The sequence below is a fragment of the Dipodomys ordii genome, unplaced genomic scaffold, assembly GCF_000151885.1.
Source record: "Dipodomys ordii isolate 6190 unplaced genomic scaffold, Dord_2.0 Scaffold128, whole genome shotgun sequence".
NCBI classification, from domain to species: domain Eukaryota; kingdom Metazoa; phylum Chordata; class Mammalia; order Rodentia; family Heteromyidae; genus Dipodomys; species Dipodomys ordii.
In genome coordinates this window covers 590,602-606,922 of record NW_012267344.1, presented here as the reverse complement: position 1 = coordinate 606,922, position 16,321 = coordinate 590,602, and the positions used below count along the sequence as shown (strand labels likewise).

The 16,321-nt window shown below is 45.2% G+C and overlaps 1 protein-coding gene across 2 annotated transcripts; it reads right to left on the bottom strand.

The window, feature by feature from the left end:
* Nucleotides 1-1,603: 1,603 nt before the first annotated feature.
* Nucleotides 1,604-15,352, bottom strand: Tcaim (T cell activation inhibitor, mitochondrial). Of its 2 annotated transcripts, none has more exons than XM_013030269.1 (11): nt 15,271-15,352; nt 12,643-12,713; nt 10,772-10,907; nt 9,551-9,704; nt 8,711-8,963; nt 7,377-7,499; nt 6,138-6,235; nt 5,696-5,787; nt 4,281-4,513; nt 3,628-3,759; nt 1,604-2,354 (listed from the first exon to the last, which is right to left on the bottom strand). In XM_013030269.1, exons 2-11 carry the CDS (start codon nt 12,666-12,668, stop codon nt 2,114-2,116), a joined length of 1,488 nt encoding a protein of 495 aa, XP_012885723.1. In that variant the 5' UTR covers nt 12,669-12,713; nt 15,271-15,352; the 3' UTR covers nt 1,604-2,113. The 2 variants fall into 2 exon arrangements, with proteins under 2 accessions (XP_012885723.1, XP_012885724.1); XM_013030270.1 differs by lacking the exon at nt 15,271-15,352 and adding an exon at nt 14,700-14,726.
* Nucleotides 15,353-16,321: the final 969 nt, after the last annotated feature.

Sequence of the window (16,321 nt, the reverse complement as noted above, 5' to 3'; positions counted from 1 at the left end):
TTCAAAACCAATTCAAAAGTCAAGGTTCTATTAGATCATTTTAGAAATGGCACGATCCAAACTTAATTTTCTAGTAAATTTCCCCGTATATTCTTTGAGGAATTTTTCCTGCTCATCATGTAGCTCTGAAAAATCTTCACAGGCAACAATAGGTGTTATATTAGAAAAGAGAATTTTAAGTATATTAAATTAGTGGTTTGCCACAAGTTAAATACACACCAAGTATAAGAATTACAAAGTAATGCGTCTTTGGAACACACATTTGAATTAGAACTTTTAAAGCAACAGATGATATTTTTCATACATTCAAAATACACGCCAAGAACTGATTTTACATTTTGGATCAGTATGATATATTCTATAGGGGGGGCCCTCCTAGTCACCCCTCTTCCCCCAAAAAAATTTTGTCAGTGTCTCAAAGCCAGGACTCATCTTGTCCTCTTGAGAAACAAGCAGAGATTTTGGGTCTGGTTAAGGAATCAAGAGGGGGATTTGCAGAGACAGACACAAGACCTGGAGAGCTGGTCTCTAGCCCTGATGGGAACAATGTAACTTATTTGAGGATAAACTGTTAATCAATTAATTGATTGATTAATTATTTTTAGTGTTGGCATTGGGGCTTACACTCAGAGCCTGCTTGCTGTCCCTTAGATTTTTTTTTTGTCCTCTTCAAGTTGGGTGGTGCTCTATTACTCGAGCCACAGCCCCAGTTTTGGCTTTTTGGTGGTTCATTAGAGATAAGAGTCTCATGGACTTTTCTGCCCAGGCTGGCCTTTGAACCACAATCCTCAGATGTCAGCCTCCTGAGGAGCTAGGATGACAGGCGTGAGCCACCCACACCCAGTTCCTTTCCATCAAAACAAAACCTACCTAAGAGATTCAAACACATTCCCTTCCCTTGCTTATTGATTATTGCAGTACTAAGGACGGATCTAGGACCTTGCCCCTGCTAACTAAGCCTGGGTTCTGCCACTTAGCTACAATCCCAGCTCCAGCAGACAGTGTTTTATGGCATTAAGTTCTCTGGTCACATCATCAGACTGTTTAAGACGTCATAAGTCAATTCAGCCATTTCATCACTTGCTTTCTCTTAGGCAAAATTTGGTTATTGAATGTTTGCTGCCTGTCAATCATCTATCTGGGAGGAATGAACTGCCCATCGCCAGCTACAAAACATGTGCATGTGTGTGTGTGTACAAGTGTGTGTGTGTGTGTGTGTGTGTGTGTGCACATGAAATATACTCACAAGGACGCTTGCTGAACTGTGCTCCGCACTCAAGTCCCTCAGAGCTGTATTGGAAATGAGAGATTTAGACACAAACTTATCCAGTCCGGGACCCAACACTCACTCCTATAAAAATAGGACTTCAAACTGGGTGCCAGTGGCTCCCACATTATCATCCTAGCTGCTCAGGAGGCTGAGCTCTGAGGATCGCTTTTTGAAGCCAGCCTGAGCAGAAGAGTCCCCATGAGACTTTTATCTCCAATGAACCATTCAAAAACTGGAAATGGAGCTATGGCTCAAGTGGTAGGGCGCTAGCCTTAAGCACAAAGAGGCTCTAGGACAGTGCCTAGGCCGAGTTCAAGCCCCACAACTGGAAAAAAAAAAAAAATATATATATATATATGACTCTTTCACTGTAACAAAAAAATATGTCCTTGACTGTAACAGCTTTGTACACATCTGGCCAATGAACATCATAAAACTGGAAGATAAAAGCTTTTTTTTTTCTTTAATACTGGTATAGGGACTTGAACTCAAGTCTTCATGTTCTGTTTTTTTGTTTTGTTTTTGTTCAAGGCTAGCACTTGAGCCACAAAGAGTCTCACCAACTTCCTGCACGGGCTAGCTTCGAACCCTGATTAAGTCAACTCTCAGCTTCCTGAGTAGCTAGGATGACAGGCAGGAGCCACGAGCACGTGGCTGATCAAAAGCTTTGTAAAACAAGTTTCTCCACAGCAATTCGTTTGTAAGAAAATGTCTACTTTCAAGACAGCAATTAGAAACCGTGTTCTTGTAACAGGTTAACCACATCCTATCAAATTGTGGATTGAAATAAGTTGATGAGTTTTTTTTTCCTATCCCTTAAAAAGAAATAAAGTAATGGCTCTGTTACTTGGTAGCTTCTCCATTTTTCCAGTTCCAAGGAATACACAGGTCTCCATCCTGCATGACAGAATAGAAGTGTGAGATGCAAAGATGCATTCCCTGCAGATACGGCAGAGATTGTTCTAGTAGTCTCTTACAACACTCCACCATTTGTATACTAGAAATGCTGGGTTCCTTGTATAACTTCTCCAGGGAAAATTTCTTGGTGGAGGCCTGAATCAATTCGTGTTCAAGGACTTTTAACCTATGGCATGGGGGGGGGGAAAAAAAAAAGGAAAACAAAAGGAAATATTGCCATGAGCTACAACTACATAATTGAACATAGAATGTCAACAGTCTTATCTGCTGGGCATTGGTGGCTCACGCCTGTCATTCTAGCTACTCAGGAGGCTGAGATCTGAGGATTATGGTTCAAAGCCAGCCCAGGAAGGAAAGTCCCCGAGACTATTTTCTCCAATAAACTATCAAGAAAGCCAAAAGTGGAACTGTGGCTCAAGTGGCTGGTATGCTAGCCTTGAACAGAAGAGCTCAAGGTCAGTCAGTGGCCAGGCCCTGAGTTCAAACCCCAGGACTAGCAGAGGAAAAAGAAAATGCATTAGTTCAAAAGCTTTGCTTCTGTTTGACATTGTAGCTAGAAATGACTGAAGACAGTAGAAGTTGCAAGTTTCAAAACATCGTTTTTATTTATTTTTTTGTGCTGGTACTGATTGGGGCTTGAACTCAGGGGCCTGGGCACTGTCCCTGAGCACTCTCACTCAAGGTGGGTGCTCTACCACTTGAGCCACAGTCCCACTACCAGTTTTCTGGTGGTTTATTGGAGATAAGAGTCTCATGGACTTTCCTGCCTGGGCTGGCTGTGAACCAAGATGTCACCCTCCCAAGTAGCTAGGATGACAGCCATAAAGTCAGCAGTTACCAGTCTTTCGTGAGAGAGAGAGAGAGAGAGAGAGAGAGAATGTATGTGTGTGGCCTAGGTGCTGTTCTTGAACTTTTTTTTTTTTTTTTAAACTAAAGGCCATTCTACCATTTGAGCCACAGCTCCCTTTCTGCTTTTTGAAGGTTTATTGGAGGTAAGAGATCTCATGGTCTTTCCTGCCCAGACTGACCTCCAACAAAGATTGTCAGATCTCAGCCTCTTGAGTAGCTGGGATTCTATCTATCCATCTATCTTATATATATATATATATATTTCTTTTTTTTTTGTCAATCGTGGGGCTAGAACTCTGGGCCTGGGCGCTGTCCCTCAGCTCTTCAGCTCAAGGTTAGCGCTCTACCACTTGAGCCACAGCGCCACTTCCAGTTTTCTGGTAGTTCACTGGAGATAAGAGTCTCCTGGACTTTCCTGCCAGGCTGGCTTTGAACCACCAAGATCCTCACATCTCAGCTTCCTGAGTATAGACTGACAGGGATAAGCCACCGACACCTGGCTTACAGTCTCATATTTATGTGTTCTAAATTCCTGATCCTTTCAAAGTTAGCGCGAATGCTGTGGCTTCGCAGAGGGCATGAGTACTTACTCTTCCTTTTTCCTCATGTTCTCTCTCGCCTGGTGGGCCCTGGTGCAAATAAACCACTGCAGACTCACTAGATCGCAGAGCACTGGGATATTAAAATGCCCGAGTTTGTGCAAGCTTGGAGCGTATCTGTCACTTAAAGGAAACATACATTAGGGTGAAAAAAAAAATCACTGACTTTTCTCCCTCTTACTGCCACAAAAAAATGCTTTGATATTCTTGGAGTAGCAAGAGAAATCCCCCAGAACATCCAATTTTAAAAACATGAGCCAGTGGCTCATGCTTGGAATCACCACCACTCAGGGGGCTGAGATCTGAGGACCAAGGTTAGAAGTCAGCCTGGGCACGAAAGTCCAGGAGACTCTTATCTCCTAGGAACCAGCAAAAAGCTGGAAGTGGAGCTGTGGGCTCAAGTGGTACAGCACTAGCCTTGAGCAAAAACAGCAACAACAACAGCAACAACAAAAACAACAACCCCCCCAAAGAAACAACAGCAAAAGCCCCAGGACTAGTATGCACGTGCACATGCGCGCACGCACACACACAGACACACACATTAATTTAAAAAAAATTGTAAGATCTCCGTGCTGGATATGACACAATTCAATGAACTCCATTAGAGGGGGAAATGACATGGTCCTGTTTTAAATATTTACCTGTTAAGAATCATTTCTAAGCCACGGAGACTTTGTGGATGGAAAGAGATTCTAGTTTTCAACAGTCTATTGTAAAACACATCGAGGAGAGAATAATATTCTTCCAGGGTTAATACTGGCTGGAATTCTTCAATATAAATGACTTGAATACCGCCTAGAAGAGAGCTTATTTGGTCTTCTAAAATCATTAGCTTTCTTTGAAGGTCAAAGTAACTTGGTAATCTTTCAAAGAGCTACAGTATTAAGACCAAAAAAAAAAAAAAAGAGAGAGACATATTTAGTTTTATGTTACTAAACGAATGCAACTTTAGGTTTTCCTAAAGAGAACTGAAGAAAACTGAAGGAGAAAACATAGGAGAAACATTTAATATGATGTTTGTAATATGAATATTCAAAACATACCACTGTGCATCTAGATTTTTTTTTTTTTTGGCCAGTCCTAGGCTTGAACTCAGGGTCTGGGCACTGTCCTTGAGCTTTTTTTCTGCTTAAAGCTAGTACCCTACCACTAGCATTCTCCGTAAGTGGAGCTTTTTTTAGTGATTAATTAGAGATAAGAGTCTCTTCTCAGATTCTTGGCTGGCTTCAAACTGCAATCTTAACATCTGAGTCTCCGTCTAGAGTAGCTAGGATGATAGGTGTGAGCCACAGGTGTCTGGCTTATATATGATATGTAATGTAATAAGAAGATAGAAAAGTAGGGAGTGGCCTTAGTTTTCACAAAACGTCACAAAGTAGATTATAAACAATTTGTAGGCTTTTTATGTATATATGTGTATATATATATATATGCATATATATATATATATATATATATTTTTTTTTTTTTTTGGTCAGTCATGGGGCTTGAACTCTGGGCCTGGGTGCTGTTCATCAGCTCTTCAGCTCAAGGCTAGCGCTCTACCACTTGAACCACAGCGCCACTTCCAGCTTTTTCTGTTTATGTGGTGCTGAAGAATCGAACCCAGAGCCTCATGCATTTGAGGCCAGCACTCTACCACTGAGCCACCTTCCCAGCCCAGCTTTTTATATTTCTATTGAATTCATTATAGAACTTTTTTGTGTGTGTGCTGGTCTTGATGGCTGAACTCAGGGCCTGGGTGCTGTCCCTGAGTTTCTTTTGTTCTAGGCTAGTACTCTACCTGCTTGAGCCAGAGCCCTTATTTCCAGCTTTTCTGGGGGGTAGTTTATTGGAGCTCAGAGTCTCATGGACTTTGCTGCCTGGGTTTGAACTGCGATCCTCAGATCTCAGCTGCATGAGTAGCGAGGGTGACAGGTGTCAGCCCCCGCAACCCAGCAGGTTACATGGTAGTAAGAATCTGAGTGGCAAAGTGCTGGGGGCTAGGATGTAAACCTTGGTTAGCACAGAGGCAAAACAGAGTAGTGTGAGAGGGAAGCCATCTGATTTTTCTTACTTTGGTCCAATGATGATGGACGTCCATGGTTCCTAGCATCACGTGACCCACTGCGCTCATGCCTGAGCGGTCTGTAAATACCAGGGTGCAGCCTGGAGGCAGAACACAAAGCCTTTTGTTATGGCTGGCAGAGAAGCCAAAAGGTCAGTTTTCTGCCTCTGGTTTGTGTTTATTTATTTTTTTGATGCAGATACTGGGGCTTAAGCTTAAAAAGAGTCTGGCATTTCTCTTTGGCTTGTCATTCCAGGCTAGCATTCTACCACTGGGGTGCCACCGGTCTCCTTTCAGCATTTTTGGTGGTTCACTGGAGATTGAGAGTCTCATGCTGGCCTCCAACTGCGATCCTCAGATCTCAGCCTCCTGAGCAGCTAGGCTGGCGGGGGTGGTCAGGTACCGGTGTCTTGGTCTAAATGACATTTTGAAGAGCGTGGAAAACGGTTACCTTTTGCTTTCTGCAGGGTTTCCAAGTTCTGCTGGGCCAGGCGGCCTAGACTATGCAGCTGGCTACAGCGATGGGCGATTCCCCAGCCTCTCTGCCATCTATGCCAACAAACATAGGTGCGTCAGGAGCAGTATCCCCATGGGATGATGGCGGTTCTCCCCCTCACTGCTGGACTCCTGACAGCCTGTGCCTTTCTGTCACACTCCACTTTTTTGGGGGAGGGGGTGCTTTATTTTTTTGGTCAGTCATGGAGCTTGAACTCTGGGCCTGGGCGCTGTCCCTCAGCTCTTCAGCTCAAGACGAGTGCTCTACCACTTGAGCCTCAGCGCCACTTCCATTTCTTGGGAGATAAGTATCTCATAGTGTTTCTTGCCTGGGCTGGCTTGGAGCCATGATCCTCAGATCTCAGCCTCCTGAGTAGCTAGGATGGCAGGTGTGAGCCACCAGAGCCCATCTACTAGTGGCCTTTTACATTCAAACACCTGGGGGCTGGGAAGGTGGCTCAGTGGTAGAGTGCTTGCCTTGCATGTCTGAAGCCCTGGGTTCGATTCCTCAGAACCACATACACAAAGGAAGCCAGAAGTGGCGTTTGACTCAAGTGATGAGTGCTAGCCTTGAGCAAAAAGAAGTTCAGGGACAGCACCCAAGCCCTGAGTTTCAAGCCCCAGGACTGGCCAAGAAAAAAAAATTCAAATACCCATCTGGATGTAATATAATTAGTGAATGTGTGTTTGTGTGTATGTGTGTGTGTGTACAAATATACACACACATTCATACACATATACATATTAAACTTGTTAAATATTACAATTTGTTTAAAGATTTAATATATAAGTTTAATAAATATATTAAGCATATATAAATTAAATATATTAAATATAATTATATATCTATAAATGCTAGGTATATGTGGAAAAAGGTTAGGCTTTGGTTGTAGGTAATTTATGTGTATTTTAATCTATACATATGGTTCTCTTTACTTTTTTTTTCAGTTGTGGGGCTTGAACTCAGGGCCTGGGCACTGTCCCTGTACTCATTTGTTCAAGGCTAGTGCTCTACCACTTTAAGCCACAGCTCCACTTCCTTTTTTTTTTTTTGGTGGTTCATTGGAGATCAGAGTCTCACAAACTTTTCTGCTTGGCCTGGCTTTGAACAGCAATCCTTAGATGTCAGCCTCCTGAGCAGCTAGGATGACAGGCGTGAGCCACCTGTACCTGGCTAGGTTCTCTTCTTTATTACCTGATATCTGACAGTTCCAACAAGTGACAGAGTTCGTCTTTTAAACGATCTAGTTCTTTCCTGAGTGGCAAACTATTGTTCAGCTTCTTAATGGCACTTTTTCCATTGTTATCTAGCCAGGATCTAGAAAGAAAGAACAGAGATACAGACTTTGCAGTGGTAACTATGGTGTAACACTTCTCCTGTTAGAAGACCTCCATGAATCCCAGATCTCAGGGGGCTGAGATCTGAGGATCATGGTTCAAAGACAGCCTGGAGGGCTGGGAAGGTGGCTCAGTGGTAGAGTGCTTGCCTAGCATGCATGAGGCCCTGGGTTTGATTCCTCAGCACCACATAAGCAGAAAAAGCTGGAAGTGGCGCTGTGGCTCAAGTGGTAGAGCGCTAACCTTGAGCTGAAGAGCTGAGGGACAGTGCCCAGGCCCAGAGTTCAGGCCCACAACTGACAAAAAAAAACCCCAAAAACCCCAAAGATAGTCTGGACAAGAAAGTCTGTGAGACTCTTCTCTCCAATTAACCAGTAAACAAGCTGGAACTGGAGCTGTGGTCCAAGTGGTAGAGACCAGCCTTGAAAGGAAAAGCCTAGGGCAAGCATGCAGCTCCAGCTCCAGCATTGGTGTGTGTGTGTGTACATGCACACATGCGCATGCACACACACATTTTTTTTGTTGGTGGTGGTGTTGGTCATGGGGCTTGAACTCTGGGCCTGAGGGCTGTCCCTCAGCTCTTCAGCTCAAGACTAGCGCTCTACCACTTGAGCCACAGCGCCACTTCTGGTTTTCTGGTGGTTTATTAGAGGTAAGAGTTTCACAGCCTTTCCTGCCCGGACTGGCTTTGAAACGCGATCCTCAGATCTCAGCCTCCTTAGTAGGTAGGATGACAGGCGTGAGCCACTGGAGCCTGGTTCACATGTTCTCTTATAGCAGCTAGCAGCTCTAAAGTTACGATGAGTTCTCAAACTTTGGACATTTTTTTAGTTGGTTGTAGAGCTTGAACTCAGGGCCTGGGCTCTTGTGTTCAAGGCTAGTGCTGTACTACTTTGAGCCACAGCTCCAGTTCCAGTTTTCAGGTGGTTCTCTGGACACAAGAGTCTCACAGGGCTGGATGTGAACCATGATTTTCAGGTCTCAGCCTCCTGAGTAGCTAGGATGACAGGTGTGAGCCACCAGCACCTGCCTGATTCTAGCAACTTTAAATGAAACAGTTTTTTTTCCCCCCTCTCCATAATGGTTACTGGAGTGATAAAATTAACTAGGGTGACTTTTCCTGCAAATTAAGCTTTGGTTTTTAACATAAACTACCAACAGCAGTGTAGTTAAATGACGCTGTGTACATACGTGAGGGTTGTTTCCATTCTGGAGACTTGATAGAGGTCTTCATCCGGGTCCTTGAATCCAGTGAAGGAGTAATATGACTTGTCCCATTTGATGGGCCTGCTGGGAGTCCTTTTGCCTTCTCTGATAGGCTGCGAGTATACATTAGTGTTCGAGCTTTGGATATGTTTGGCAGATAAATTGCAGGAGTTGAGAATATACAATACGGTGCTTAGCAGATCTCTGGTATGCAAGGTAAACTGGACGGCTCGAAACCCTACAATAGAATTCCCCGCCCCGGGCAAACAATTAATACAGATGGTTATTTGCTTTGCTTTACCAAGAATTTTCTTTCTTTTTGATTGCCGGTCCTGACGCTTGAACTCTAGGCCTTTTGTGTTCAAGGCTGGCTTTTTCTGTGATTAATTGGCAATAAGAGTCTCATGGACTTTTCTGCCCAGGCTGGCTTTGAACCATACCCCTCAGATCTCAGCCTCCTGAGTAGCTAGGATTACAGGCGTGAGCCACCAGCGCCCGGCTGTCCCTCAGCTTTTATGCTCAAAGCTAACACTCTATTCCCGCCCCCAACACTGAGTTCAAGCCCGTGTGGGACTTGAACTCAGGGCCTGGGCGCTGTCCCTGAGCTTCTTTGGCTCAAGGCTAGGACTCTATCACTTAAGCCACAGCACTGCTTCCAGCTTTTTCTGTTTTATTTGGTACTGAGGAATTATACCCATGGCTTCCTGCATGCTAGGCAAGTACTCTACCACTACGCCACCTTCCCAGCCCTCCAAAATCATTCTGTAAGGAATTCATTGCACACAGGGCTGGCAAGAGACACACAGTGGAAACTGAAAAATGTACCGGAAGTACTGAAGGCTTCCGGGCTATCAGATGGGTTCTGGTCTGTTTCTCTTACATAAAAGGTAAGCTGAGTTGGTTTCAAAGACTTGAAGCCTGGTTTCTGGAGGTTTTCTAAGTAGACACTTAATCTCTTCAGAGAATTTTCATTGACTTCCTGGAAAAAATACATATAATAGGGTGTTTAAGCACAAAATACAGAAATTATATTTGGCAAGCCAGGCGCTGTGGTGCACACCTGTAATCCTAGCTACTCAGAATACTGAGATCTGAGGATCATGGTTCATAGTCAGCAGGGGCAGAAAAGTCTGGGAGACTTTTATCTCCTATTAAGCACCAATTAAGCTGGAAATAACCTGAGACTCAGTGGGGAGAGTGCTAGCCTTGAGCAAAAAATGCTCAGGGACGCAGCACACACACACAAAAGTTTTATTTGCTTGCCTAGCATGCATGAAGCCCTGGGTTCGATTCCTCAGCACCACATACACAGAAAAAGCTGGAAGTGGCGCTGTGGCTCAAGTGGTAGAGCGCTAGCATTGAGCCAAAGAAGCTCAGGGACAGTGCCCAGGCCCTGAGTTCAAGCCCCAGGACTGGAGAAAAAAACTGTTGTTATAAGGCTGTTGTACAGAGTGGGTGTAGTTATGTAAGTCAGATAATGAGTATATTTCTTTTTGGACAATGTTACCCTTTTCCCTCTCTTGCTCTCTTCCAGTTTTTCCCTCCTGTCTCCACCCACAAACTTATAGTGCATTTTTCATAGTCTATTGAGTTCCACTGCATTTGTTCACCCTTTAGCATTTTTCTTTTTCTTTCTTTTTGGCCAGTCCTGGGGCTTGAACTCAGGGCTTGGGCACCGTCCCTGAGCTTCTTTTTGCTCAAGGTTAGTGTTCTACCACTTGAGCCACAGCACCATTCCCAGCTTTTTCTGAATAGTTTATTGGAGATAAGAGTCTCCCTGACTTTCTGGCTTCAGCTGGCTTCCTTCCAACTGTGATCCTTAGCTCTCAGCCTCCTGAGAATTTAAGGCTACAGGTGTGAACCATGAGTGCTGGCCTGTGCTAGTTATTAATTTGAAATCTTACTAGTTTTCAAGTTAGTACTTTCTAGATTTACTAGGTAAGCACTCATCACATGGGGCACATCCCAGCCCTTTGGAACAGGAACAGAAACGTAGACAACAAGGTTCGTTTTTTTAATTAAAAAATTTTTTAAAAAATGTTTTACCCTTTCTCTGGGGTGTTTTCCAAAGAAATCTGGATGGACTGCAAAATAGAAAGGTCTCAGGGCATTGATTGCTTCAGCTCCAGATAAAGCTCTTGAGTAATGAAACCAGTGTGGAAGTATCCTTTCTACCGAGAACCTGTCAAAAACACGTGGTTTGGTTATTCTCTCAGCATAGCTACACATCCCTCACGTAGGAAATGACATTCAAGTTAAAAGTACTATGCATAGGGTGTCTGTGGCTCATGCCTGTCATTCTAGCTACTCAGGAGGCTGACCTCTGAGGATCACAGTTCAACGCCAGCCTGGGCAGCAAAGTCTGAGAGACTCTTACCTCCAAAGAACCACCAGAAAACTCAAGTGGAGCTGTGGCTCAAGTGATAGAGTGCTAGCCTTGAGCGAAAAGGTTAAGGGTCAGTGCCTAGGCCCTGAGTTCAAGCCCCAAAAGCACACACACCCACAAATATTGGGAGTTTTTGAAATCTAGCAGTGGTTATTAATTACCCTGATGCAATCTCAGCAATACTAGAAAACAAAATTTCCCCTCATGGTCCTCTTTGTATTACTAACTTGTTTCACTACAAATGATGACCATATTCTTTGGGACAAGAAAAGTCTATTTTTGTTGGGCGCTGGTGGCTCACACTTGTAATTCTAGCTACTCACGAGGGTAGTATCTGAGGATCATGGTTCAAAGCCAGCCCAGGCAGGAAAGTCCATGAGACTCTTTATCTCCCATAAACCTTCAGAAAATCAGAAGTGGAGCTGTAGCTCAAAGTGGCAGAGTACTAGCCTTGAGTGAAAAGAGCTCAGAGACAGTGCCCAGGTTCTGAGTTCAATCCCTACTGCTGACGAGAAAAAAAAAAAAAAAGTCTGTTTTGCTTTCCTCTATATCCAGTAGTGAAAAAAAATTTTGTTTTGAAATGGTGTCTTGGGTGTCTTGTTTATGCAATCCAGGCTGGCCTTCAATTCTCCTGCCTCCGTCCCCTGAGTGCTTGGATTACAGTGTGTACCACCCATGCCTGGCTGTAGTGGAAAGTATCTTGATAATCATAATATATAAGAAGAGCTGGAGAATTATAGTTGATTCCTTCATTATTAGCATGACAATGTTCTAGTTAGTACTTGACATTCTCCTTTTTAAATTTTGGTCCAACACCTATGAAATACTATTAAAATTATACTTATCTCCCCCAATGAAACAAAAATGCAGATTTTGTGGTGTGTGTGTGTATGTGTTTGTGTGTGTGTGTATACACCAGTCCTGTGGCTTGAATTCAGGGCCTACGTGCTGTCCCTAAGCTTTATTTCCCTCCCAACAAATCTAGTGCTCTACCACTTTGAGCCACAACTCCACTTCTAGTTTTCTGGAGGTTCATAGGAGAGTAGAGGTGCATGGATTTTCCTGCCTGAGCTGGCTTCAAACTGCAATCCTCAGATTTCAGCTTCCTTGAATAGCTGAGATTAAAGGTATGAACCTGGTGACATCATTATTTTTTCCAGCTCCTAGGCCTTGAATTCAGGGCCTGGGTACTGTCCCTGAGCTGCTTTTGCTCAAGGCTAACACTCTACCACTTGAGTCACAGCACCACTTCCAGCTTTTTCTGTTTATGTGGTACTTAGGAATCGAACCCAGGGAGGGCTTTATGCATACTAGCCCAGCACTCTACCACTAAGTCACGTTCCCAGCCCTATCCCTATCCCTGCTTTGAATGGACTCTTAGAAGACCTGGTTGCTCCTATGAATTTTCTCTTCTTTTTTCTAAATTCCTGCCTTCTGCTATAATGTAAAACAGCTGTAGAATTTAAACGATAACTGACTCAATGTATAGTTGAAACCCCCCGTACTCCATATGGATTGTATCATAGCTTACCTTGTCAGAGGCCTCAGGCAAAACATCGCTGAATATATGTGTGTATCAACTTCCAGGCATCCATCAATTGCCTATAAAATTAAGCAGATACCACAATTAAGCAGTACTCTACATTACACCCCCTCCTGGAGTGAATTATTTAGGAATGTGATAAAAACATGAGCAAAATATATGTGGAAAACTACAGAGGTCTGACAGAAGAGATCAAAGAACCAAATAGACATTCCCTTATTCATAGATATGAAGACTCAATATTGTCAAGATGTCACTTCTTTTCTTCCATACAATCTTAATATTTCATGGTCACTTGGTGGATATCAACAAATGGATTATTTTTTGGGTGTGGTACTATTATTTTTTGTGTGCTGGTGGTAGAGTTTGAACTTAGAACCTAGGCGCTGTCCCTTAGCTTTTTTTGCTCAAGGCTAGTGCTCTGCCACTTGAGCCACAGCTCTACTTCTGACTTTTTGCTTGTTAATTGGATTATAAGTGTTCTTGCAGACTTTCCTATCTGAGCTGGCTTCAAACCATGATCCTCAGATATCTGCGTCCTGAATGGCTAAGATTATAGAAAAGAGCTACGGAGCACCTGGCTCCAACAGATTTTTAAGTTTCTATGGAGCTACAAAAGATCCAGGCTGGGTACTGGTAGCTCCTGTCTGTGCCACATTCCTTGTTCTTCTTACCAGTTTCAGTTACAGAACATAGATTGTGAAAAAGACAGCACAGACTTTCTTGAATTAAAAAGAAGGCTAAAGCCAAGAACCAGTAGCTCTGGTCTGCAATTCTAACTACTCAGGAGGCTGAGATCTGAGGATTCTTGTTCAAGGCCAGCCCATACAGCAAAGTCTGTGAGATTCTTATCTCCCATTAAGCACCCAAAAGCCAGAAGTGGAATATGGCTCAAAGTGGTAGAGCACTAGCTGACAAAAACAACAACAACAACAAACAAACAAGAAACAATAAAAGAAGGCTAAAGCCAGGTGCCAGTACTCACATCTGTAATCCTAGCTACTCAGGAGACTGAGATCTGAGGATGGTGGTTCAAAGCCAGTCTGGGCAGGAAAGTCTGTGAGACTCTTATCTCCAATGACTGAAAGTGGTAGAGTGTTAGGCTTGAGTGAAAAAGCTCAAGGACAGGCCTTCAGTTCAAGCCCCAGGACTGGCACCCCCACACACAAAAATTAAATCTGCACTGTCTCAAAGAAAAATGGGGGGTGGGAATATATCTAAATTAGTGATAAATTTAAATGGTAGAAGAGTGTAAGAAAAAATGTTTTCCTTTGCTTAATACTTCTGACAAATCCAGAAATAGTTCTTGACAAGTAGAAGTCCCAAGATTGAGCTTTGGCCTTTTGGCACAATTTTATTTGAAAGTAGCTTATTGGAAACAAACAGAATCTCAGATTACTTTCCTTTAACATGTAACTTTCACTTAGTAATTATCTTACACGGCTAAAAAAGAATGTGTTCCAATCAGAGCAGCTGTTTGTGTGTGTGTCAGGGGAGGTAACTGGGGTTCACACTTAGGATTTGGACGCTGTCAGCCTTTTTGCTCAAGGTTGGCAATCTACCACTTGAACCACAGCTCCACTTTCAGCTTTTTGCTGGCTAATTGGAGATAAGAATCTCCTGGACTTTCCTGTCCCAGCAACTTGATTCTCAGATCTCAGCTTCTCACAGTACTTGGAATGACAGGATTGCTTTTTTTTTTTGGCCAGTCCTGGGGCTTGAACTCAGGGCCTGGGCACTGTCCCTGAGCTGCTTTTGCTCAAGGCTAGCACTCTACCACTTGAGCCACAGTACCACTTCTGGCCTTTTCTGTCTGTGTGGTCCTGAGAAATCGAATCTGGGTCTTCATGCGTGCTAGACAAGCTCTCTATCACTAAGTCACCTTCCCCGCCCTGCAATTACTTAGGAGGGATATTTGTTAGGGGTGGTGGGTTAAGTGGGGAGGGGGACCAAACCAAAGAAAACCTCCCCCAAAACATCCCCCCCCAAAAAAAAACTAGGCAAGCAAAAGTATCAAAAGCAGAAATCGTATTCAAGAAACTCACACCACTTTTGTTGCTTCCTTTTTTTGTTTTTTGTGTTTTTTTTTTTTTTTTGGTATATCACTTGCTGGGGTTTCAAGTCCTGACAACTTGAGGTCACAGGTCAAAAAGCTTTGGGGAGGGGAAAAAACAGTAACAGTCAGAAACAATACAACCCTAGAAAGAAATGGTGCTACTCTATAAAGGGTTCAAGGCCAGCTCGGACAGGTGCGTGGGAGACTCCCAAAGCCCTGGCCTGGTGTCTCCCAAACTCAAGCCAATTCAAGAGGCCAAGCTGGCTCTGAAGGTTGGGTGAGGAGGGTGGGGTTAGGGTGAAGTGGGGGGGGATACACCCCTCAAACTGGGCCCCAAGGCTCTGGTGGGAGCCCCCCCCCACCTCTCCCTCCCACGCTTTACAGTTCAGGCCGGACGCCAAAGTCTGGGGGGGCGGGAAGGGGGGGTCAGTTTGACCTGTTTCACCTCCCAGACTTTTCCAGAAGGAAAAAGGAAGGCCGCTTCCCTTCCCTCCCCCGCTCCCTCCAGCCAGGTTTGGGGGGGGGACGACCACAGCATGCCCAACACACCCTCGCCTCACCTCACAGAAGCGCGGACCCCCCCAAAATAGATCTCTCAGCTTTGTCCCCTCCCCGCCCCACTTCGGCGCGACCTTCGGCCGAGAGAGCAGACAAGTGTGTGCGGCGTGCGCGTCTGTGTGTGTGGGAGGGCAGGCAGCGGGGGCGGAGCCTGCACCGCGCGCGCTGATTGGCTACCGCGTGCCGGGCCTTCCTCCTCCGGCGCCTGCGCGCGCGCTGAGGGGCGGGTCCCGGGGGCGTGGTGGTGGTGGGGGAGGCGGGGAGAGGGAAGGTCTCGCGCTGACGTCAGGTTCCCGCGAGCGCTCACATTTCCCCCCCCACTCGCCCCCGCGGTGTTTTGAAGTTCGCGGCTTCTGGACCGGATATTTCCCCTGAAGAGAGACGCTCCGCCTGGACGCTTTCGTCGACGCCCGTGGAGGGAAGCGGTAGAGGGAGTCGGAAGATGATTGGCAGGCAAGGTTTGCCAGAGGACTCCCCGCCCCTCCACTCCCACCCAGAGCGCGCTCCGCCGGCGGCGGTGGGAGTGGCGGGGCGGACCCCCTCTGCGCGCGAGTGCGCGTGCGCCGGCCTTGCGCATGCGCGAGGCCTTAGTGAAGAGGCCGCCTTTCTTCCCCCCCCCTCCGGCTCACGCGCATGCGCGCGGTGTTCCGCCAGCTCTGCTTGGGAGTCCATTTGGGGGCCGGGCTTTGCAGGTCTGTTTGCAGGCTTAGTCAGCCACTTGGTATGTTCCCGTTCGTCGTTTTCCTCATATAGTTTGTGTGTGTGTGTGTGTGTGCCAGTCCTGGGGCTTGAACTCGGCCTGAGCACTGTCCCTGAGCTGCTTTTGCTCAAGGCTAGCACTCTCCCACTAGAGCCACACAGCGCCACTTCTGGCTTTTTCTGTGTATGTGGTACTGAGGAATCGAACCCAGGGCTTCATGCATGCTAGGCAAGCACTCTACCACTAGGCCACATTTCCATCCCCATCCAATATATTTCATTGTTGGGAAACTATGACCTCACTGGAAGTCAATAAAGAACAAAAACTCAATACAGTGAGTGCTCTTTATTTTT

Excerpts from the sequence above, each read along its gene's own strand:
- Tcaim (XM_013030269.1), bottom strand. The coding sequence starts at position 12,668 with ATGTTTTGCCTGAGGCCTCTGACAAG. Across the intron at positions 6,236-7,376 it reads TTGGAACTGTCAGATATCAG|ATGGCAGAGAGGCTGGGGAA; the intron begins GTAATAAAGAAG and ends TTGTTGGCATAG. Across the intron at positions 3,760-4,280 it reads TTAGAAATGATTCTTAACAG|TGACAGATACGCTCCAAGCT; the intron begins GTAAATATTTAA and ends GTTTCCTTTAAG.